The sequence below is a fragment of the Lipotes vexillifer genome, unplaced genomic scaffold (genome assembly GCF_000442215.2).
Source record: "Lipotes vexillifer unplaced genomic scaffold, Lipotes_vexillifer_v1.1 scaffold2194, whole genome shotgun sequence".
In the NCBI taxonomy this organism is placed as follows: Eukaryota; Metazoa; Chordata; class Mammalia; order Artiodactyla; family Lipotidae; genus Lipotes; species Lipotes vexillifer.
The window spans coordinates 410,886-427,090 of record NW_006777784.1 but is presented as its reverse complement, the minus strand read 5'-3'; the positions used below and the strand labels follow the sequence as shown (position 1 = coordinate 427,090).

General features: G+C 46.4%; 1 protein-coding gene across 1 annotated transcript in view; it reads right to left on the bottom strand.

Annotated features, from left to right (window-relative positions):
• MYO16 (myosin XVI) overlaps window positions 1-16,205 on the bottom strand; it is a 463,256-nt gene that overhangs the window by 38,383 nt on the left and 408,668 nt on the right. The window contains exon 35 of the mRNA XM_007451283.1: window positions 15,518-16,176. Coding sequence (XP_007451345.1) covers window positions 15,518-16,176 — 659 coding nt within the window. The remainder of the gene's footprint in view (window positions 1-15,517; window positions 16,177-16,205) is intronic.

Sequence of the window (16,205 nt, the reverse complement as noted above, 5' to 3'; positions counted from 1 at the left end):
CCAAAAAAAAAAAAAAAAAAAAAAAATCCCTCGAGAGGGAGGATCTCTTCCAGGAAAAGTGACATTCCTACAAGTAAAGAGGCAGACGGCAGAGCACACGTGATAGTGGATACGAACGGTCAGATGTAAGCATGGAGGGGGGAGAATGCGGGACGGGAGGGTGGGTGGCTGGCAGAGGGGAAAGGCTTCTTGAAGCAGGGGGAGGCTCACGGTACCAAATGCCACAGAAAGGTCAAGGAGAATGAGGAAGGACTGAGCTATGGAGTGTTTCTTTAGGAAGAATGCTTAAAAACATCACTTCTCTCTTGGTTACCTGGATTTGAGATAGCTTTAGGGTGTATTTTGGAAACGGATGAGATTAAGATCCAGGTTTCTGGAACGCAAGAGAAAAACAAACTATAGCTGTTCGACTGATTTAAGGTTGAGTGTGCTATGCAAGGCATAAAAAATGTGAAAATACATTTTAAACTCATTACTCATGCTGGCTATCATTCATTCTGCAACTCTATAGGAAAATTCCTCTCCAGAAAGGCTACTGCAGGGAGGAATGTGCTTGTTTTTTCCTATTTGGCATTAAGGAAAAGTACCAAGTCTGAGACAGGAGCCTGGCATGGTCCTGCTGCTTCTCAGCCTCTCGTTTCTAAAATTGAGAAGTCGCAGCTCGACTCTGCTGACAGACACACATAGATGGTGTGTCACTACGCATGGGTAGGACCGCTCAGACCCGAAATCGGCATCCAGCTTGTGTTAAACCAAATCTACTTTGAGTTCCAAGGAACAATGCCTTTTAAATCTCTTATTTCTCTGAAATCTTACATTATTGCACATGAGGAAAAAACACACGCACAAAAGTAAGGATCTAGAGATCACTCCCCAGGCCCCCTGCATTCTGACAGGCTTCTAGGACATGAATAAGACTTTTTTCTTATCCATGAGAGTATAACCCAGACGGTTGGCAGATCGCCTCAGAGAAAGACAAATGTCAGGAGTAGGGATTCAGGTAGACACAGTGGCTGGTCCTAAACTCAAACAGGAAGAGAGATTTCACGTGTGGCGTTGTGTAAGGAGATGTCAGATGTCAGCAGAGGGCACATTATCAAAGAGGGTGGTCAGGAGGGCACATGGAAGAGGCGTGTGTTTTGAGCAGCAGGCGTCTAACTGACCCTAAGCGACGCGAACCAGACTCCATCACCCCTTTGCTAATAGTCCCAGAAATGGATCAAGAGAGGCCTTCCATGTCTACTGGTGCTGGGGACCACATGAGGTCCCCATGCGATGACTCTTGTGGCAGCCGCATTCCACAACATGGTCATATGGCTATTAAGAACTGATTACTCAGGAAGCAGAAAAGTACAACACTGCAGCTGAGAACACGTATTAGCTGGACTTGCTTCTTACCCTAAGAGGCTAGAGCCGGCGCCCCGGTGTTCCTCCCTACTTTTAAAAAACCCCTTACGAACTCATCATTTTTGAATAGATCAAGATTCCTCTTGACCTTGTGTGTTGAGCAGTCTTCTGTGGCAGAAAGTGTCACCAAGACGCACGCTTGGGGTTAAGTCAGGTGGAAGGAAGGGGCTTCCTTGCCCACCCCGCCTTAGCTCCCGCCACCCACTCCCCTGCCAAGTCTTAGGAGATGGTTTGTGCTAAAAACACCAACCGAGGCAGGAAATAGAGTGATATCTTCAACAACATATGTGCTGAGCAGGGCAAGAATGTACCCATAGTAAAGCTAAAAAATGACTGTCAGTATAAATAAGGTTTGCATAACCCAAAAAGGCACAGAGAATTATGTTGTGTCAACTTTCTTTTCAGTTTGACGAGCTGTGGCTCCTTTTGGGCCCAACTCTCCGGTCCCTGCCATCACGGGAAGAAGCATGGCCACCCTTTCCTTTCCCTGGAGCTTTGCCTCCCCTACAATGAGCTGAATATGCAACATCTAAACAACAAGCTGGCCTGGCCTGGAGACCCGTTCCTCGTGTCTAACCTCATGGGTCACGCGGCTATTTATATAGCTGGTATTTTTACATTTCCCCAATGGATTTATGTGGTAACATAAATCCAGGAGGCCTGGAACACCACACCTGCACAGCTGCACTAGGTTGACAGTGTATGTCCTGGTTTAGGTGTGTGCTTTTGTCCAGAAAGCAAAGGTGGAGAGGACGATATTCCTTTTCTTTTATTGGGAGCTTCCAGTATTTGTTGACACTTGTATGGTGTCACATGGATGGGAGACTGGTAATACCTACTATCGGAAAAAAACAAGGAGGGTACCCCCAAGACACCTCCATCAGGTTCTACGTCCTTTCTCACAGGAACAACCAACACCCAGCAGCAGATCCCTTTAGAATCAGAACTGCTTATTTATGTTTTCACTTCCATGAGAATTGTATTGACTTTATTTTGTCTCTTGGTATTTAACCACCTTTATTTTTTAATTAATTAATTTATTTTTTTGCGGTACACGGGCCTCTCACTGTTGTGGCCTCTCCCGTTGCGGAGCACAGGCTCCGGACGCGCAGGCTCAGCGGCCATGGCTCACGGGCCCAGCCGCTCCGCGGCATGTGGGATCTTCCCGGGCCGGGGCACGAACCCGCGTCCCCTGCATCGGCAGGCGGACTCTCAACCACTGCGCCACCGGGGAAGCCCCACCTTTATATTTAGCTGGTCCTGGAGCCCTTCTTGGAGTTTTACTGTTTAGCTAAAGTGTTGCAGAACGACTGCTTCAATCCTTGAGAAAAATATATAACCTACGTTGCTCCATCTCAGGGACACCAGCTTGTGCTCCCGTCACAACACGCCGTTCTAGTGCCTTCTGTCCATCCCCTGCCTTCACAACGTGAACCTCAGAACAACCAGAGACGTGGCTGAATCACTTACATGTCATACGAGACAAACTCTCATTGTTGGCATTCATTTCACTGATGTGGCTGCAGCCGGGTCAGAGAGAACCAGTAAAATGAGCAAAAGTTAAAAGCCAAAACGCAGTGGTGTTAACTGAGTCTTTTCAAAATCCTTGTTCAGAACTAATTATAAACTTTATCCACCCCAGATATTTAAGAGCCCCAAGGTCACAAGCCAGGACCAATGAAAACAGGCAGGAGCCACAGACCTCAAGTCTCTGCCTGTGGGCACATTTCACGAGGAGGACACAGGGCAGGCCTGGGGCAAGACCCCCGGGGCTGGGGCTTGGGAACCCCGGAGGGCTCAGGACAGCAGTGATTTCCACTGGTGCAGAGACATGGCCACATTTTAACAGCCTGGCGGTGCCCTGCACGTCTGTAGATCAGCCCCACTGCCCACCCCGGGTGGCTGCTAGGCAGCAGCTCTGAGGCCTTACATAACAAATTAAAAATATCTATACAGACTTAAAGTCTTGTCAGAATTCTCCTCAAGCCACGTGGCCTGTTTCTTTGATGGCTCCCATGATTGGGTCTTTTACGGAAGTAGACGGGTGGACACTACTAATTCCTTGTGCCTTCAAACCCTATGTGCCTGTGACTGAATGTCCCCGGAGCCGTCGCAGTGGCAGTGTCACATCACAGAGATGTCGGCCACTCAGGAAGGATGGGACACTGGGAGGGACACTGACGGAAAGGCTGAGCTGATCTCAATGGCTTTCATCTCACCCAGAACTACAGGTAGAAAGCCCCTCGGAGCCAGTCAGGAGGTGGTGGTCCCATCTTCATGTGCCCACAACTAAGCATTTCTCATCCTTCATTTTTAAAGAATATATGTTTATAAGTACATGAATGTAGCAAAACCTTTTTCACACACCCTGGTGTAGTTCCTCCAAAACATCACTTGGTGATGCCATCACGTCCTTGCATAAACCCTCCTCTTACAGTGCAAGATGCACTGGTCTCAGCCTGTTTCTCTCACTGCTTTGGTTTCACCCTCCTCCTTCCCTCCAGATAAATCCTACCTTCCAGATCAGTGTTTCAAAGGACATATTTATGGGTTGGAAAATCAATTTAGTGGGTCACGATAAGCATTTAAAAACGGAAGAGAGTAGAATGAATTGAATAAAAATGCAGCATTTCACAAGCATTAAGGGTAAGCAGTTTGAGGAACCCAAACAGCATCTTCACGGACAATGTCTCTTGCCGCCTCTGGGTACCTCGGCTCCCTCGTGTTTCCCTGACGTGAGCTGCTTCTGAGCAGATCACATATTTTACTTTTAAAATCCATACAATTTAGTACAACGCCCTGCACAAAACACACCCTCAGTGCGTACTTTGAATACATGAACGAAGCCCGCCCTTCTCATTTAACGATTTTTCCAAACCTCTTTGAAAACTTGAGGCAAGTAGCAAACAGCAACACAAATATTGTTACTCATTGAATCATTTTGCCTGAAGTTAACCTCCGATTTTTTTTTAATCCTGAAAAGGACTCTGTGTCTTGGGGGCGATGTCATAGAACGATTTTATTGTCTGAAAAATGGAACCTTTTCCCTAAAATCATTACAGAGGGTTCCTTAAGATGGATTCGACCCCTGCAGCAATGGAAATGCTCTCTGATTAGCAGCTGGACCACATCGCTGGGTTTTCTAATGATCATCAGATTAAAAAGACATTTTTATAACCCCTCATCACCACACAGAAGCCCAGTGCCTCTGCCCCGTGTCGCTGTCCCAGCCTCTGGAGATTAGACATGATTTCCAGCCTGGGTAAGTGAACCACATCAGTGAAATGAACGTCAGCCATTAGAGGTTTACTGTCTCGTTTGACACGTATGCAATTCAACCAAATATCTGGTTGTGCTAAGTTTCATGTGGTGGGTAGGGGGTGGACAGAAGGCACTGGAAAGCATGTTACGACGGGAGCACAAAGGAGTCCCTTAAATGGAGCAAATGTCGATTACATATTTTTCTCAAGGACTGATGTAGTTATTCTTTCTTTCAGTCTTTTAAAAAAATTTTATTTTCTATTGGAGTAGAGTTGATTTACGATGCTGTGTTAGTTTCAGGTGTGCAGCAAAGTGATTCAGTTATATATATATATATATATATATATATATATATATATTCTTTTTCAGGTTCTTTTCCCTTGTAGGTTATTACAAGATACTGCATAGAACTCCTGTGCTATACAGCAGGTCCTTGTTGGTTATATATTTTATATATAGTGGTGTGTATCTGTTAATCCCAACCTCCTAATTTATCGCCCCCCCCTTTCCCCTTTGGTAACCATGAGTTTGTTTTCTATGTCTGTGAGTCTGTTTCTGTTTTGTAAATAAGATCACGTGTCACATTTTAGGTTCCACGTATAAGCGATATTGCATGATATTTGTCTTTCTCTTTCTGACTTCACCTAGTATGATAATCTCTAGGTCCATTAAGTAGTTATTCTTTTTTTTTGCGGTACGCGGGCCTCTCACCGTTGTGGCCTCTCCCGCTGCGGAGCACAGGCTCCGGACGCGCAGGATCAGCGGCCATGGCTCACGGGCCCAGCCGCTCCGCGGCATGTGGGATCTTCCCGGACCGGGGCACGAACCCGCGTCCCCTGCATCGGCAGGCGGACCCTCAACCACTGCGCCACCAGGGAAGCCTCAAAGTAGTTATTCTTAACACAAGTTTCTATTAAAAATCCAGGAGGGGCTCCATTACAAGCTATATATAAAGGTGGTTAAATACCAAGAGACAAAATAAAGTCAATATAATTCTCATGAAAATTAAAAACAACTATACTCTTCTGCACTAGAGAATCTGCTGCTGGGCATTGGTTATTTACTTGAAAAAAGACATGTGAACTGCTAAGAGTATGGCGGGCGTTCGGCTACTTTAAATGGATGTAAACGGATGCCCTCCATCCTGCTTCTAAAACCAGCCTGGCCCCTGTCCGGCTGGTGATCTCACCTGAGAACTGGAATTAAGCAAACGTAACTCGGACAAACAGATGTGACTTCAGGAAGTAATTTAAGGGCTGCAAGCTTTGGTTCCCTTTTCAGTAACGTGGAAATGCCTGAATAGGGGTAGTTTTCACCCACTGCTTTGCTCAAGTCTTCTGTCTCTTACGTACTCCTTCCCGAATCTTTCCACATCAAAGGAGAATAGTAAAACTAAGATCGAAAACATGCCTATTTGCTTGGGAATTACCCTGTTGTACCTACAGTGCACATATGCCAGTTCTTCCATTCTTTAAAATGGACATTTCGGCCAGGGGAGGTGATCACGAGTCAGAGTTTTGGGTGTGAAGGTCTTTTGTAGGTTTTGCAGCGCTTTGGTAATACACAAATTCTCAGGTACGCTAGCGTGAGTGCTCCACTGTAAACGTGTGTCACCCGGGCTCCAGTTCATGTCTGCCATGCTTTGGTCCCTGCATATTTTAGGACCGAGTCACCTGTGTGGGGAGGAAAGCGAACTAGATTGTCGTTGATTTGGCTTATGACAATTAACATGTATTAGTGAATGTAAAATTGCAATTGCCCGGTATATTTTCAGTGTACAATGTCTAAGTATGAACATTTCTGGTTTCAAGGAGAAACCAGAGAAAGAAAGAAGTGAAAACCAGCATAGAAAAAGGTCTGAGAAGCTTCACACACAGCGGGTGTGAGGTGATGGCTGCTGACTCATGGGATAGGGCAGTGGGTAAAATGACATTGAATATAGCTGGCTCTCAGGTGGTGAGGAATTTTCTAGGCTAATCTGAGAATTAATCACAAAAATGATTCAAGTCAGCCTAAAGAACCTAAACACTCTTAGGTAATTAAGAAACATCTTTTTCTCTTCCAATCCTCTTAAGGACAGAGAGAATGTGGCAGCGGTCCAGCTCATCTTTAGGAAAACTTTCCATGTACCCTGTCACTTCTAAGAGTTTCTTCACAAAAGGAAGAAAACCCCGGGATATTATATTCTGTGGCAATAATGAGATGCGGATAGCCAGGAAGGTCTTTATTAACTTGCTTTGGGAGAGTTGCTGAGTGGCTTAGAGGATAAAGCACTGGGTTTCTCTTTGGAGGCCCCAGTGGGCATTTAATTCAAAATCTAGTCTAGAGACCCCCAACACACAATGGCTGCTTGCTTTAAAGGGTGGATGGTATGAAAAATATTTACTGGTTAGGAAAGATAATCCACTTCTGAAAAGACTGCCCTCTTTTCCAGGATTCCAGGTACAAAAGAGTCTCTTCCCACTGACTGTGCATTAGAGAACAGCCGAGCTGGGATGGCTTCTCTGCCTCTTCCGGCTCATCTCAAAAATGATGAACTATTTGTGCAACATACCTATCTCTGGTCTGAAGGCACGCTGGCAGCTGTAGACCCACAGCCAAGACATTAAGCTAATTTCCCAGGATAATTCACACTATTCAAAGGGTAACTTTTTGATCAGGTTGATCTAAATATTTAATTGTCACAACCCTCTGGCTGGTTTGGCTCCTGGGTTTCCAGGAAGAACGAAGCCGCTGTGCCTAGTGGAAGTGCCAAGCTCAGGAGACCTCTGAGTTTAAGATTCTCCCAACAAACATTTATTGAGGGGCTCTGAGCACGGGCCTGACACTATTTTTTTTTTCAGCCATGTTTCTAATTTTGCCATTATCTATATTTCTGTCTCTATAGCCACGTAACTTAGGAAATAAAAAGTTGCCATAGAGACACAGATGAGGAGGGCTTTTTGGGGTGTGCCTTTCTCCCACCCCAATCATGCTGGCTGTTGAGAACCACTTCTGATCATCTGTGCGGCCCTTAGCGTGGCCCTGGGACAGGGTGAGAGGTCACCACAGCGTTACCTTTTGGCTGGTCCTGAGCAGGCATCTGAGACGCTCCACTCCCAGGACGGACAGTCGCATCCCGACACTCACATCCCACAGAGTCAAATACTTCCTTAAGGAAAGATGATGAGTGAGCGCTTTGCAAGTGAAAACAACTGCCGTGAGTGATTGCTCACCTGTACTTAGGAACTGTTCCCAAGCAAAACCTCACAGAGGCTGAGTCAAAGGGAGACAGAAAGAGAGCCAGCAATCCTTTTGAATGTGAGGAGTTATTCTGGCCCCACCTGTGTGCTGTGGGTCCCTGACACTAGGGAGGGCAGTCTGTGGGACCACAGAGTAGAAAGGGTTTTATCAAGAAGGTGAGGGTAAGGCGAAGGGGCACTCAAGGAACACGCCCTCAGCTCAAAACCGACACTTCTGTGTCCCTTAGGAACATTTCCAACAGTTTTATGTGACCTCTGGCTTTTGTGTTTTTACAAAAAGAAAAGTTTTATGTGTCCTCCTCCCATATCTTTTCCTGGTAAGGAGTTTAACTTCAGAAGGGAACTGCTTTCTGAGACAGGGACTGGGTATCATTTTTACACTTTAATTGTTTTTTGGAGACTAAGAATGCCACAGTAGAAAGGACCCAGGGTCTGGGAGAACAGAGACGTGTTTGATCCCTGACTCTGGGACTGATGAGTTTCTGCGATTATGGGAAAATCACTTCATCCCTCAGTCTACGGCTGCTCACTGGTGGATGGAGAGGCTGTGACACCTGCACCTCTGGCTTCACAGACAGGACCCGGCGAGAAGAGGCACGTCTGCATGCTCGGCCGACAGGAAAGAGCCACTTACAAGCATTAGCTATGAACACTATTAACAGAACACCATGACCGATGTTCCAGAGCGTTTCTGAGTAGTTCCCATTCTCTGAGGTCACAGGCACATACCCAGAATTGCTACTATCGGTTTGGTTCTCTTTTTCCCTTTGGCTCTTAATTTGTAGGGGAGATCCTAAGGGTTAATGCTGAATTCTCGCGGGACAGAAGAGGAACGCTGGAGATGCTTCCAGGTCTTGTCGTGGAGCTTCCAGGTGGGAAGCTCATCCTGCCCTGCTTCCGTGCACCCTCTGTTTTCTCTCTCTCTCCTTCAAGGCTCATGGCCGGATGCTAAAAGGACCAGGTACCCTGAACTCACGTCCAGAGGCAGGGTTCACCACACACGGCTTCCTCTGGCTGCCATACCGGCTCCCCTCTGCACCCGGGAAACTAACTCCACACCCCATCATTGTCCCCGTCACCCTTCCTGCCCACGTGCCAGCCCTGGCGTGAGGCTCTCCTTGGCTGCAGCCATCACGCACTTCCCCTCTGGGCTGCCAGGCACGCCAGCTGTGCACATCTGCTGCAGCGGCCCTGCACTGTGCCCTGCTCACCGACACTTTGTGATGAAATCTGTGCAACCTCTCCCTAAACAAGGTACAAGCAAACCCCTGGGGTTCACGGGCCACTTGGGGTTCAGTTACAGACCCACTCATGGTTTATAGCCTCCACGTAAAGCCTCTCATTGAAATGGGGTGGACCCACCTGCCACCTGCACTGCCTGGACAGGGCAGGGCGCACTGATTTCTTTCTCTCTACTTTGGATTCCCTGTGGCAAGCCCCGTGCTCACATTAAGCGAATGCTTTTTGGATGACTACAAGGGAATTAGCTCTACAAGTTAATACGAGTCCTGTTTATGGGTCCCTGGTTGCACAATTTCCCTGTGTGAATTCTTGGGCATTTAGAGAGAGAAGGTGCCGTAAACTGGGAGAAAAATGTCACCACATTCACAACCAGTATTAGGCATTTTTTTCAACTGTCCAATTTAACACAGAAGACAAGGAGCTTTGTGCTCCTAACATAGGTATGTTTGCCCGCTGATCAAAGCTCATTTCCAAGCGGAGACAGACAAAGTATTATTTCTATTGGACATCTGGGGAATTAGAAACACTGCAATGTCCGGCTGCCAGTCCCAAACACAGATACTCCCCTTTACTGCAGCAGGGCCAGGAACTGGGTGAAAACGTCCTTTTCTCACAGAGAGATCTACTCTCCTTATGTGCAAGCTCAGGTTCACTGATACGGTAGGGGGAGCCATTTCTATAGCTCATCCTCACCTGATAGCCACCTAGTGATAAATGGACAGCTTGCTTCTCTGGGGATGTGAAGCTCGTCTTCCCGGAGGACTTACTCATTTGGAAAACGAGGGAAACTTAGGGTTGATTTAAAATGGTTCCAGAAGGCCGCGGAATTCCTTCCTTTCACAGGAGACAGACGTTTATGAGAGGCAGGAGTGCGCTCAACTACACATCAGTAAACTATGTGCTTGCTCTCCACGCCCTTTATAATTTTCATGAAGCCTCAGACCACCACCGCTCACAAATAAATCACCATGGAGAGAAAGCAAAGCGGCTGGGGAGTGAGAAAGATTAACAGCTCGGCACGGATAAACTGCTAGTAGAGCCTGCATGGAGGCAAGAAGCCTCCGGGATGTCAAGCCCTGCATCCCATGATGGGATCTAGACATCTGCACGAGGAGGACCAATTTCGTATGCCGCAATTTCATTAGAATGCATCACAGATTAAATGAAGATGGTGTCGAAACTTGTGTCTCAAACACCAGGAGCAGAGAATGGCAATTTACCAACGCTGTCCTTGAGCAGGTCAGAGGTTTCTGCCTGTAATTCTGTGATAGCTCACTGATTTTAAAGCATCTTCTTGTTGCTGAACAACGCATAAGTAATTGTACTTAACTTGGCAGTGAGGCATCAAAACCTCACACAATGTTGATTTAAGATGCCACCGTATGTCTTTTGGGACCTTGATCTTTCATACTTAGTTCTGTTTGGATGTGATATTTAGAAATCCACACTTGTTGTCTTAGTAGAAAAGTTGTCTGCACAGCTGCCCACGTCTGGAGCTGTGCTCAAAGGACCTGCGGAAGATCTCGCAGGCCGGTGGTGTTTTGGTGGAAAGCTAACTCCGGAGAATTATTTTGGTTATATCATGAAAAGCGAGTCTCCAGCATCCAGAGGTGGCTTCTGTCCTGGGCAACAATCTCACATTCATGAGGCTCAAAAGGATTGACTGGTCTGTACTAATTAAAGTGACTTAAGAATAAACCTTTTATTTTTTCTAAAGGACTTTTCTAATAAAAGGTTTATAAATATTTATTAGTAAATTGATTTGACATTGGGACATACTTCCAAATAATCCATTGATGGCGGAGAAAACTGGAGATGAGCTAAGACTGGTCACAGAGAGAGTTCATTAATCTATTCTCTACTTTTGTATGTTTGAAATTTTCCATAAAGCTGACTTTAAAAATAATTCTTTTGAAAATAAATGGCCCTATGGAATCAAGTATCATGCTGTAAAAAATTCATTTAAATAATATTTTGATTTAAAAACTCAAAATAGGGCTTCCCTGGTGGCGCAGTGCTTGAGAGTCCGCCTGCCGATGCAGGAGACGTGGGTCCGTGCCCCGTTTCGGGAAGATCCCACATGTTGCGGAGCGGCTGGGCCCGTGAGCCATGGCCCTGAGCCTGCTCCGGAGCCTGTGCTCCGCAAATGGGAGAGGCCACAACAGTGAGAGGCCCGCATAACGCAAGGAAAAAAAAAAAAAAAAAAAAAAAAAAAAACTCAAAATATTCTTACTTGGAGTGTTTATGCAATAAAATTAAATATTTGAAATTAAGAGTAATTGCCATTTGGCTTCAGTGGTTCTTATGTGTAAAAATGCCACAAGGGCCAGATTTACCAAATATACTTATATGTAAAACTGCTTTTTCTTTTTTAGGTAGGTTTTCATCAAATGTATTTAATAAACACCTATTATATGCGAAGAAATATTGTCTCTCTATATTTTTTGTTGTCAATATAATTTTTAACTACCTATTTATATCATATAAACTAAGGATGCACAGTATCAGAAAGTAACAAAATAATGTTTTTTCACAGAATATTCTGCAACTCAGACTCCTCCACATTCTTCTCCAGATTTCTGAGGTGTACTGCGTTGTTGTCAATGCCCTATCATCCTGATCTTTTTCAACGGGTACAGAATAACATGCTCATTTTACTTCGCGTTCTAGATAAACAACCAGCTGCCATGGAGCCACCTGGAACAATGGCGCACCCTCGTGGCCCCAAGAAGACAATGACTCTCCCCCTGCATTTGAATTAGGTCTCATAATTTTTGAAACTAAGTAACTATAAATAATTAGCATAATAATATTAATCATATTATGACATCAGATGAAAAACACCTTGTGAATGAATGGGATAACCAGAGAGTCACAGACAATTAAACATTTAGTCATTCTTCATTTTAAGGGCCCAGTGGGTATTCCACAATTGTTTACATCCATGATCTGTAAAGTATATGTTTGGAATTTTTGAATTTGAAACAGTTTTCTTTGTCCAAACTGTAGGACTCTTAGTTGTTGCACCTCAGGTGAGCAAATATGAATCTTTAAAGGCTTATCCTCTGTTTTTTTTTTTTTGTTCTTTGTTTTTTTTCTTCCCTGCAGTCCTGGGCAGGTAGCCAAGACAAATGCCCCTGGAGCCAGAATCACTGCATTCAAGCCAGGCTGTGTCTCTCAAAGGAGGGAGACTTTGAGCAAGTTTAATCTCTGTGCCTTAGTTTTCCCATCTGTAGAATGGGGATGCTAACAGCAGATACATTTTAGGCTTGTGAGAACTAAACAGGTTATTAAAACAATGCCTGGAGCACAGTAAGCACTGCAGCTACTTGCTGCTGATACTGCCCCTCCCAGGCTGCAGTCACATCTGCCACCTGCACAATCACATTTTGTCTATACCTGCATCCCGGACTCTTAGAATTTCTGTGACCTGTGTACCTCAAATCGAATATCCAAGAGTCTATAGAAAATGAACTGTCTTGAGGGACATGATATTTATGAAATCCCACATGGATATTAAGTCTATGGAGTAGTGACGCTGTAGAATAAACACCAAAGGACCTCCTTTTCTATACGCAACTCACCATCCTTTATATTTTAACTGGAAATACCTTTAGCAGGGTAATAAGGAGCAGTTTAATCTCTTCAAGGTCACTTTCTAAGGAAGCGAGGGGAATATTTTGAACCCTTCTGCAAATCTGCAGTGCAGTTTCCCCATATCACAATGGTCCAAGAAATGAGCTGTAGTTAATTCAGGTGCATTGAGGCGGAATTAGCCGCCCACTGGATTATTTGGTAAGGAAGCTATTTCAGGTGAAGAGAAGAATATCTCGAAATATAAAAAGGGTACAGAAGAAGATTTAAAATCTTAAAGAGGAGAAGTCCCAGGACTCCAGTAAATCACGAGTACCAGCCATGCGACTCATTCAGAAGAAAATGGATTACTGGCTTCAGGATCACATTGTGTAAACCCTAATAATCATATAAGCAGCTCCAGTGATTAGCTCCAGCATCAAGACAATTTTTTCTTCCAAGCCTTCTCTTTAAGCCCCTTTGACATCCTAAAAGAATAGCCTGTACGATCCCAGGAGGACACGTCCTGCACGCTGGTCAACGTGTTTCCTACACCATGGACCATCGGGAATCACACCGGTCTCAGCTGCACAGTTGGACTCCTGTCATCTGGTGCGAGGGGACGAGCCATCTCCTACTGCAGTTTCCTGTTATTACAGCCACTGTGCTGGGGCAGAAGCTGCCAATTCATATATTTATGAGAAAGTCGTAAGTGGCTCAAGACAATCTTTTCAAAATAAAGAGTGTTTTGTAAAAGCCCACAGTGGAAAAATAGATATTTTATAATTTTAGAGTTGCACTAACAATGTTGTACTTGAGGTTTTGATACACGTTCCCAAATACCGGTTAATGTTACCAAGGGTAAATATTAGCACATCCACGCACCCTGCCTGGAGGCCTCACTGGAATCCTCCCCTCAAGTCCTAGACTTAGGGATTTCCAAATGATGACGCCTGTCTACAAATTCATTAATTTCACTTCCTTGAATACAGCCGAGAAGAATTCATCCAATTCCCGTCTATAGTAAAATTTGGTTTTAATAAACTTTTAGTTCCAAAAGCAAATAGTAATTTGTTCATTTGAGGCTTTTCTCCTAGAGTCCATTTTGTTCCTTGGAATGAAACACATGACTTGTGAAATTCAAGCCATCTCCTACTTACAAGGACAATTTCACTTATTAATGGCCTGTAATTAAGAAGAAATTGTTAGCTAAAAAAACAATTAGCTTATCTGACTGAAGAATAAATGGGAGTGGGGGGCTTCCCTGGTGGCGCAGTGGTTGAGAGTCCGCCTGCCGATGCAGGGGACACGGGTCTGTGCCCCGGTCCGGGAAGATCCCACATGCCGTGGAGCGGCTGGGCCCGTGAGCCATGGCCACTGAGCCTGCGCGTCCGGAGCCTGTGCTCCGCAACGGGAGAGGCCACAGCAGTGAGAGGCCCGCGTACCGCAAAAAAAAAAAAAAAAAAAGAATAAATGGGGGGTACGTTATTCACTCATTTGCTAAGTGTTCTTAGTCTTGACCTATTTTTCACTTATTGATAATGTTTTCTAGATTTTCTAGAGTTTTTGGACCTAATCAAATGATGAAAGCCAATATATTTATGTATTTTCTTTAGGTGAAAGAGAAGGTTAACGCATACATAAAACGTCACATCATAAGCTTTTATTTCCAGTCCTACCACCTGACCTTAAGGAAGGTGTTTAACCTCCTGACCTTGAAGTTTCCCATCTCTGTAAAGTGAGGAGGCTAGTAGTTGCCATCTACATTCGGGTTAATGGCATCATGGTCGAGGGACCTGCTACAATTTCCTTAAAGAAAAGATGCTTTGTATTCACGTAATCCCCCTCCCAAATACAGAACACTGGAAAATATTTTGGTTCTGTATAAAAGCCTTAAAAAGATGTTTTTTGGAAGATGACTACATTCTCTGTGATTATTAAGAGAATCTGTGCCCAAATGGCGCCTCTGGCTCAAAGGCAACCTCGTCTGAATGAATTAGCACATGGTGAGCTACTTACAAGAGATTAGCAACAAATTCTTAATGAGGGCTTTTTGTTTTTTCGGTTTTTTTTTTGCTTTGCTAGCTACCTTCTGCTTTTATATGGACACAAAATAAATACTTTTTTAATACAGGCAACAGCCTCTGGCTGCCATAGCTTAGCCCTGAGCTCACCTGACTGGCCTGTCAACAGCTAACTAGTTATGAGACAGAGCTGCTCAATGAGAAGATGCAGATATAACAGAACTGAATTAAAATTTTCCTTGGGTGGCAGAGGAACAGAACAAAAATCATTCATTCAGAACAACATAGCGCAAGTGGTACTGAGTGAGTGTAAGACAGTAACTGAACAGGTAACCGTCCCAGATGCCGGGAGTGGAAGTGAGATGGACAGCAGGCTGGAGGACACTCGGGTTAGCCGTGAGCTGTAAACCAAAGGGGCATCTCGGCATAATGTGACAAAAGTGCCACTTCCATGTGGCAAGTGAATATTATCAGGAAACGGAAATCAGCGGCTCAAGCTGAGAACTGCTCTAAAACTTCTCAAGTCACAAGGGTGTATTAAACCCAGTTTCAGCGCTGTGGGTTGTTGTATCGTGACCTTTTACCTACGAGACGGAAAGATTCATTCTTACCTACCTGGCCATATTGGTTGCATAAGATGTTTTTAAGTTGGTACCTGCTCTGAACGACCCCCGCAATGACCTCAAGCGTTCCTTAAACCGTATCTACGGCACATCGGCACACATCCGCGTCTGCAGCTACGCCTCTACCTCCGTGTGCGAAATTCACCTTCGGCTTCGCGGATCCTCCGGCCCGCCGCCGACCTCCGGAGCACGCTCCTTCCCGAGCTGAAGAGGCTGGCCAGCTCGTCCAGGGGGCTGCCCACAGGCCTGCAGTTCGGGGGGCTGTAGGCGGCCGGAGAGGGGGCGCCGGGGGCGGCCTTCCGGGGCTCGGCCCGGGCCGCCTTCCCGGCGGGGTGCGGGCTCCTGGGGCCGGGGCTGCAGGGCGCGCCCGCGGGGGCCGAGGTGGGCCTCGGGGGGCCCCGGGGCGGCTCCGCCGGCCTCCCCGCGCCGGGCTCGGGCGCGGAGGTGAAGTGCGCGGGCGGCCGGGGGGCGGCGGCGGCGGGCGTGGGGGGACGGGAGGCTCCGTGCGGCCCGGCGAACGCGGGCCGGTCGCCGTCGCCCTCTGGGGCTTTGGGGTGCTGCGGGGACGGGGGGCCGGCGCCCTCGGGCTGCACGGGGTACCTGAGGCTGGTCTCCAGGACCGGCAGCCTCTTCACCTCCAGGGGAGTCAAGGGCGACTCGTCGGACGCCGGGGAGCAGGTGACCGGCGTCGGCGGGAACACGAGGAGGGGGGGCCGGTGCGGCAGCAGGTCGGGGAAGGGCGCGGGGATGTCGCACGCGTCCCGGCAGGGCCCGCCGGCGTCGCCGTCCTCCGAGGGGAGGGGCCTGCGGCCGTCGCGCGGCGGAGGGGGCGG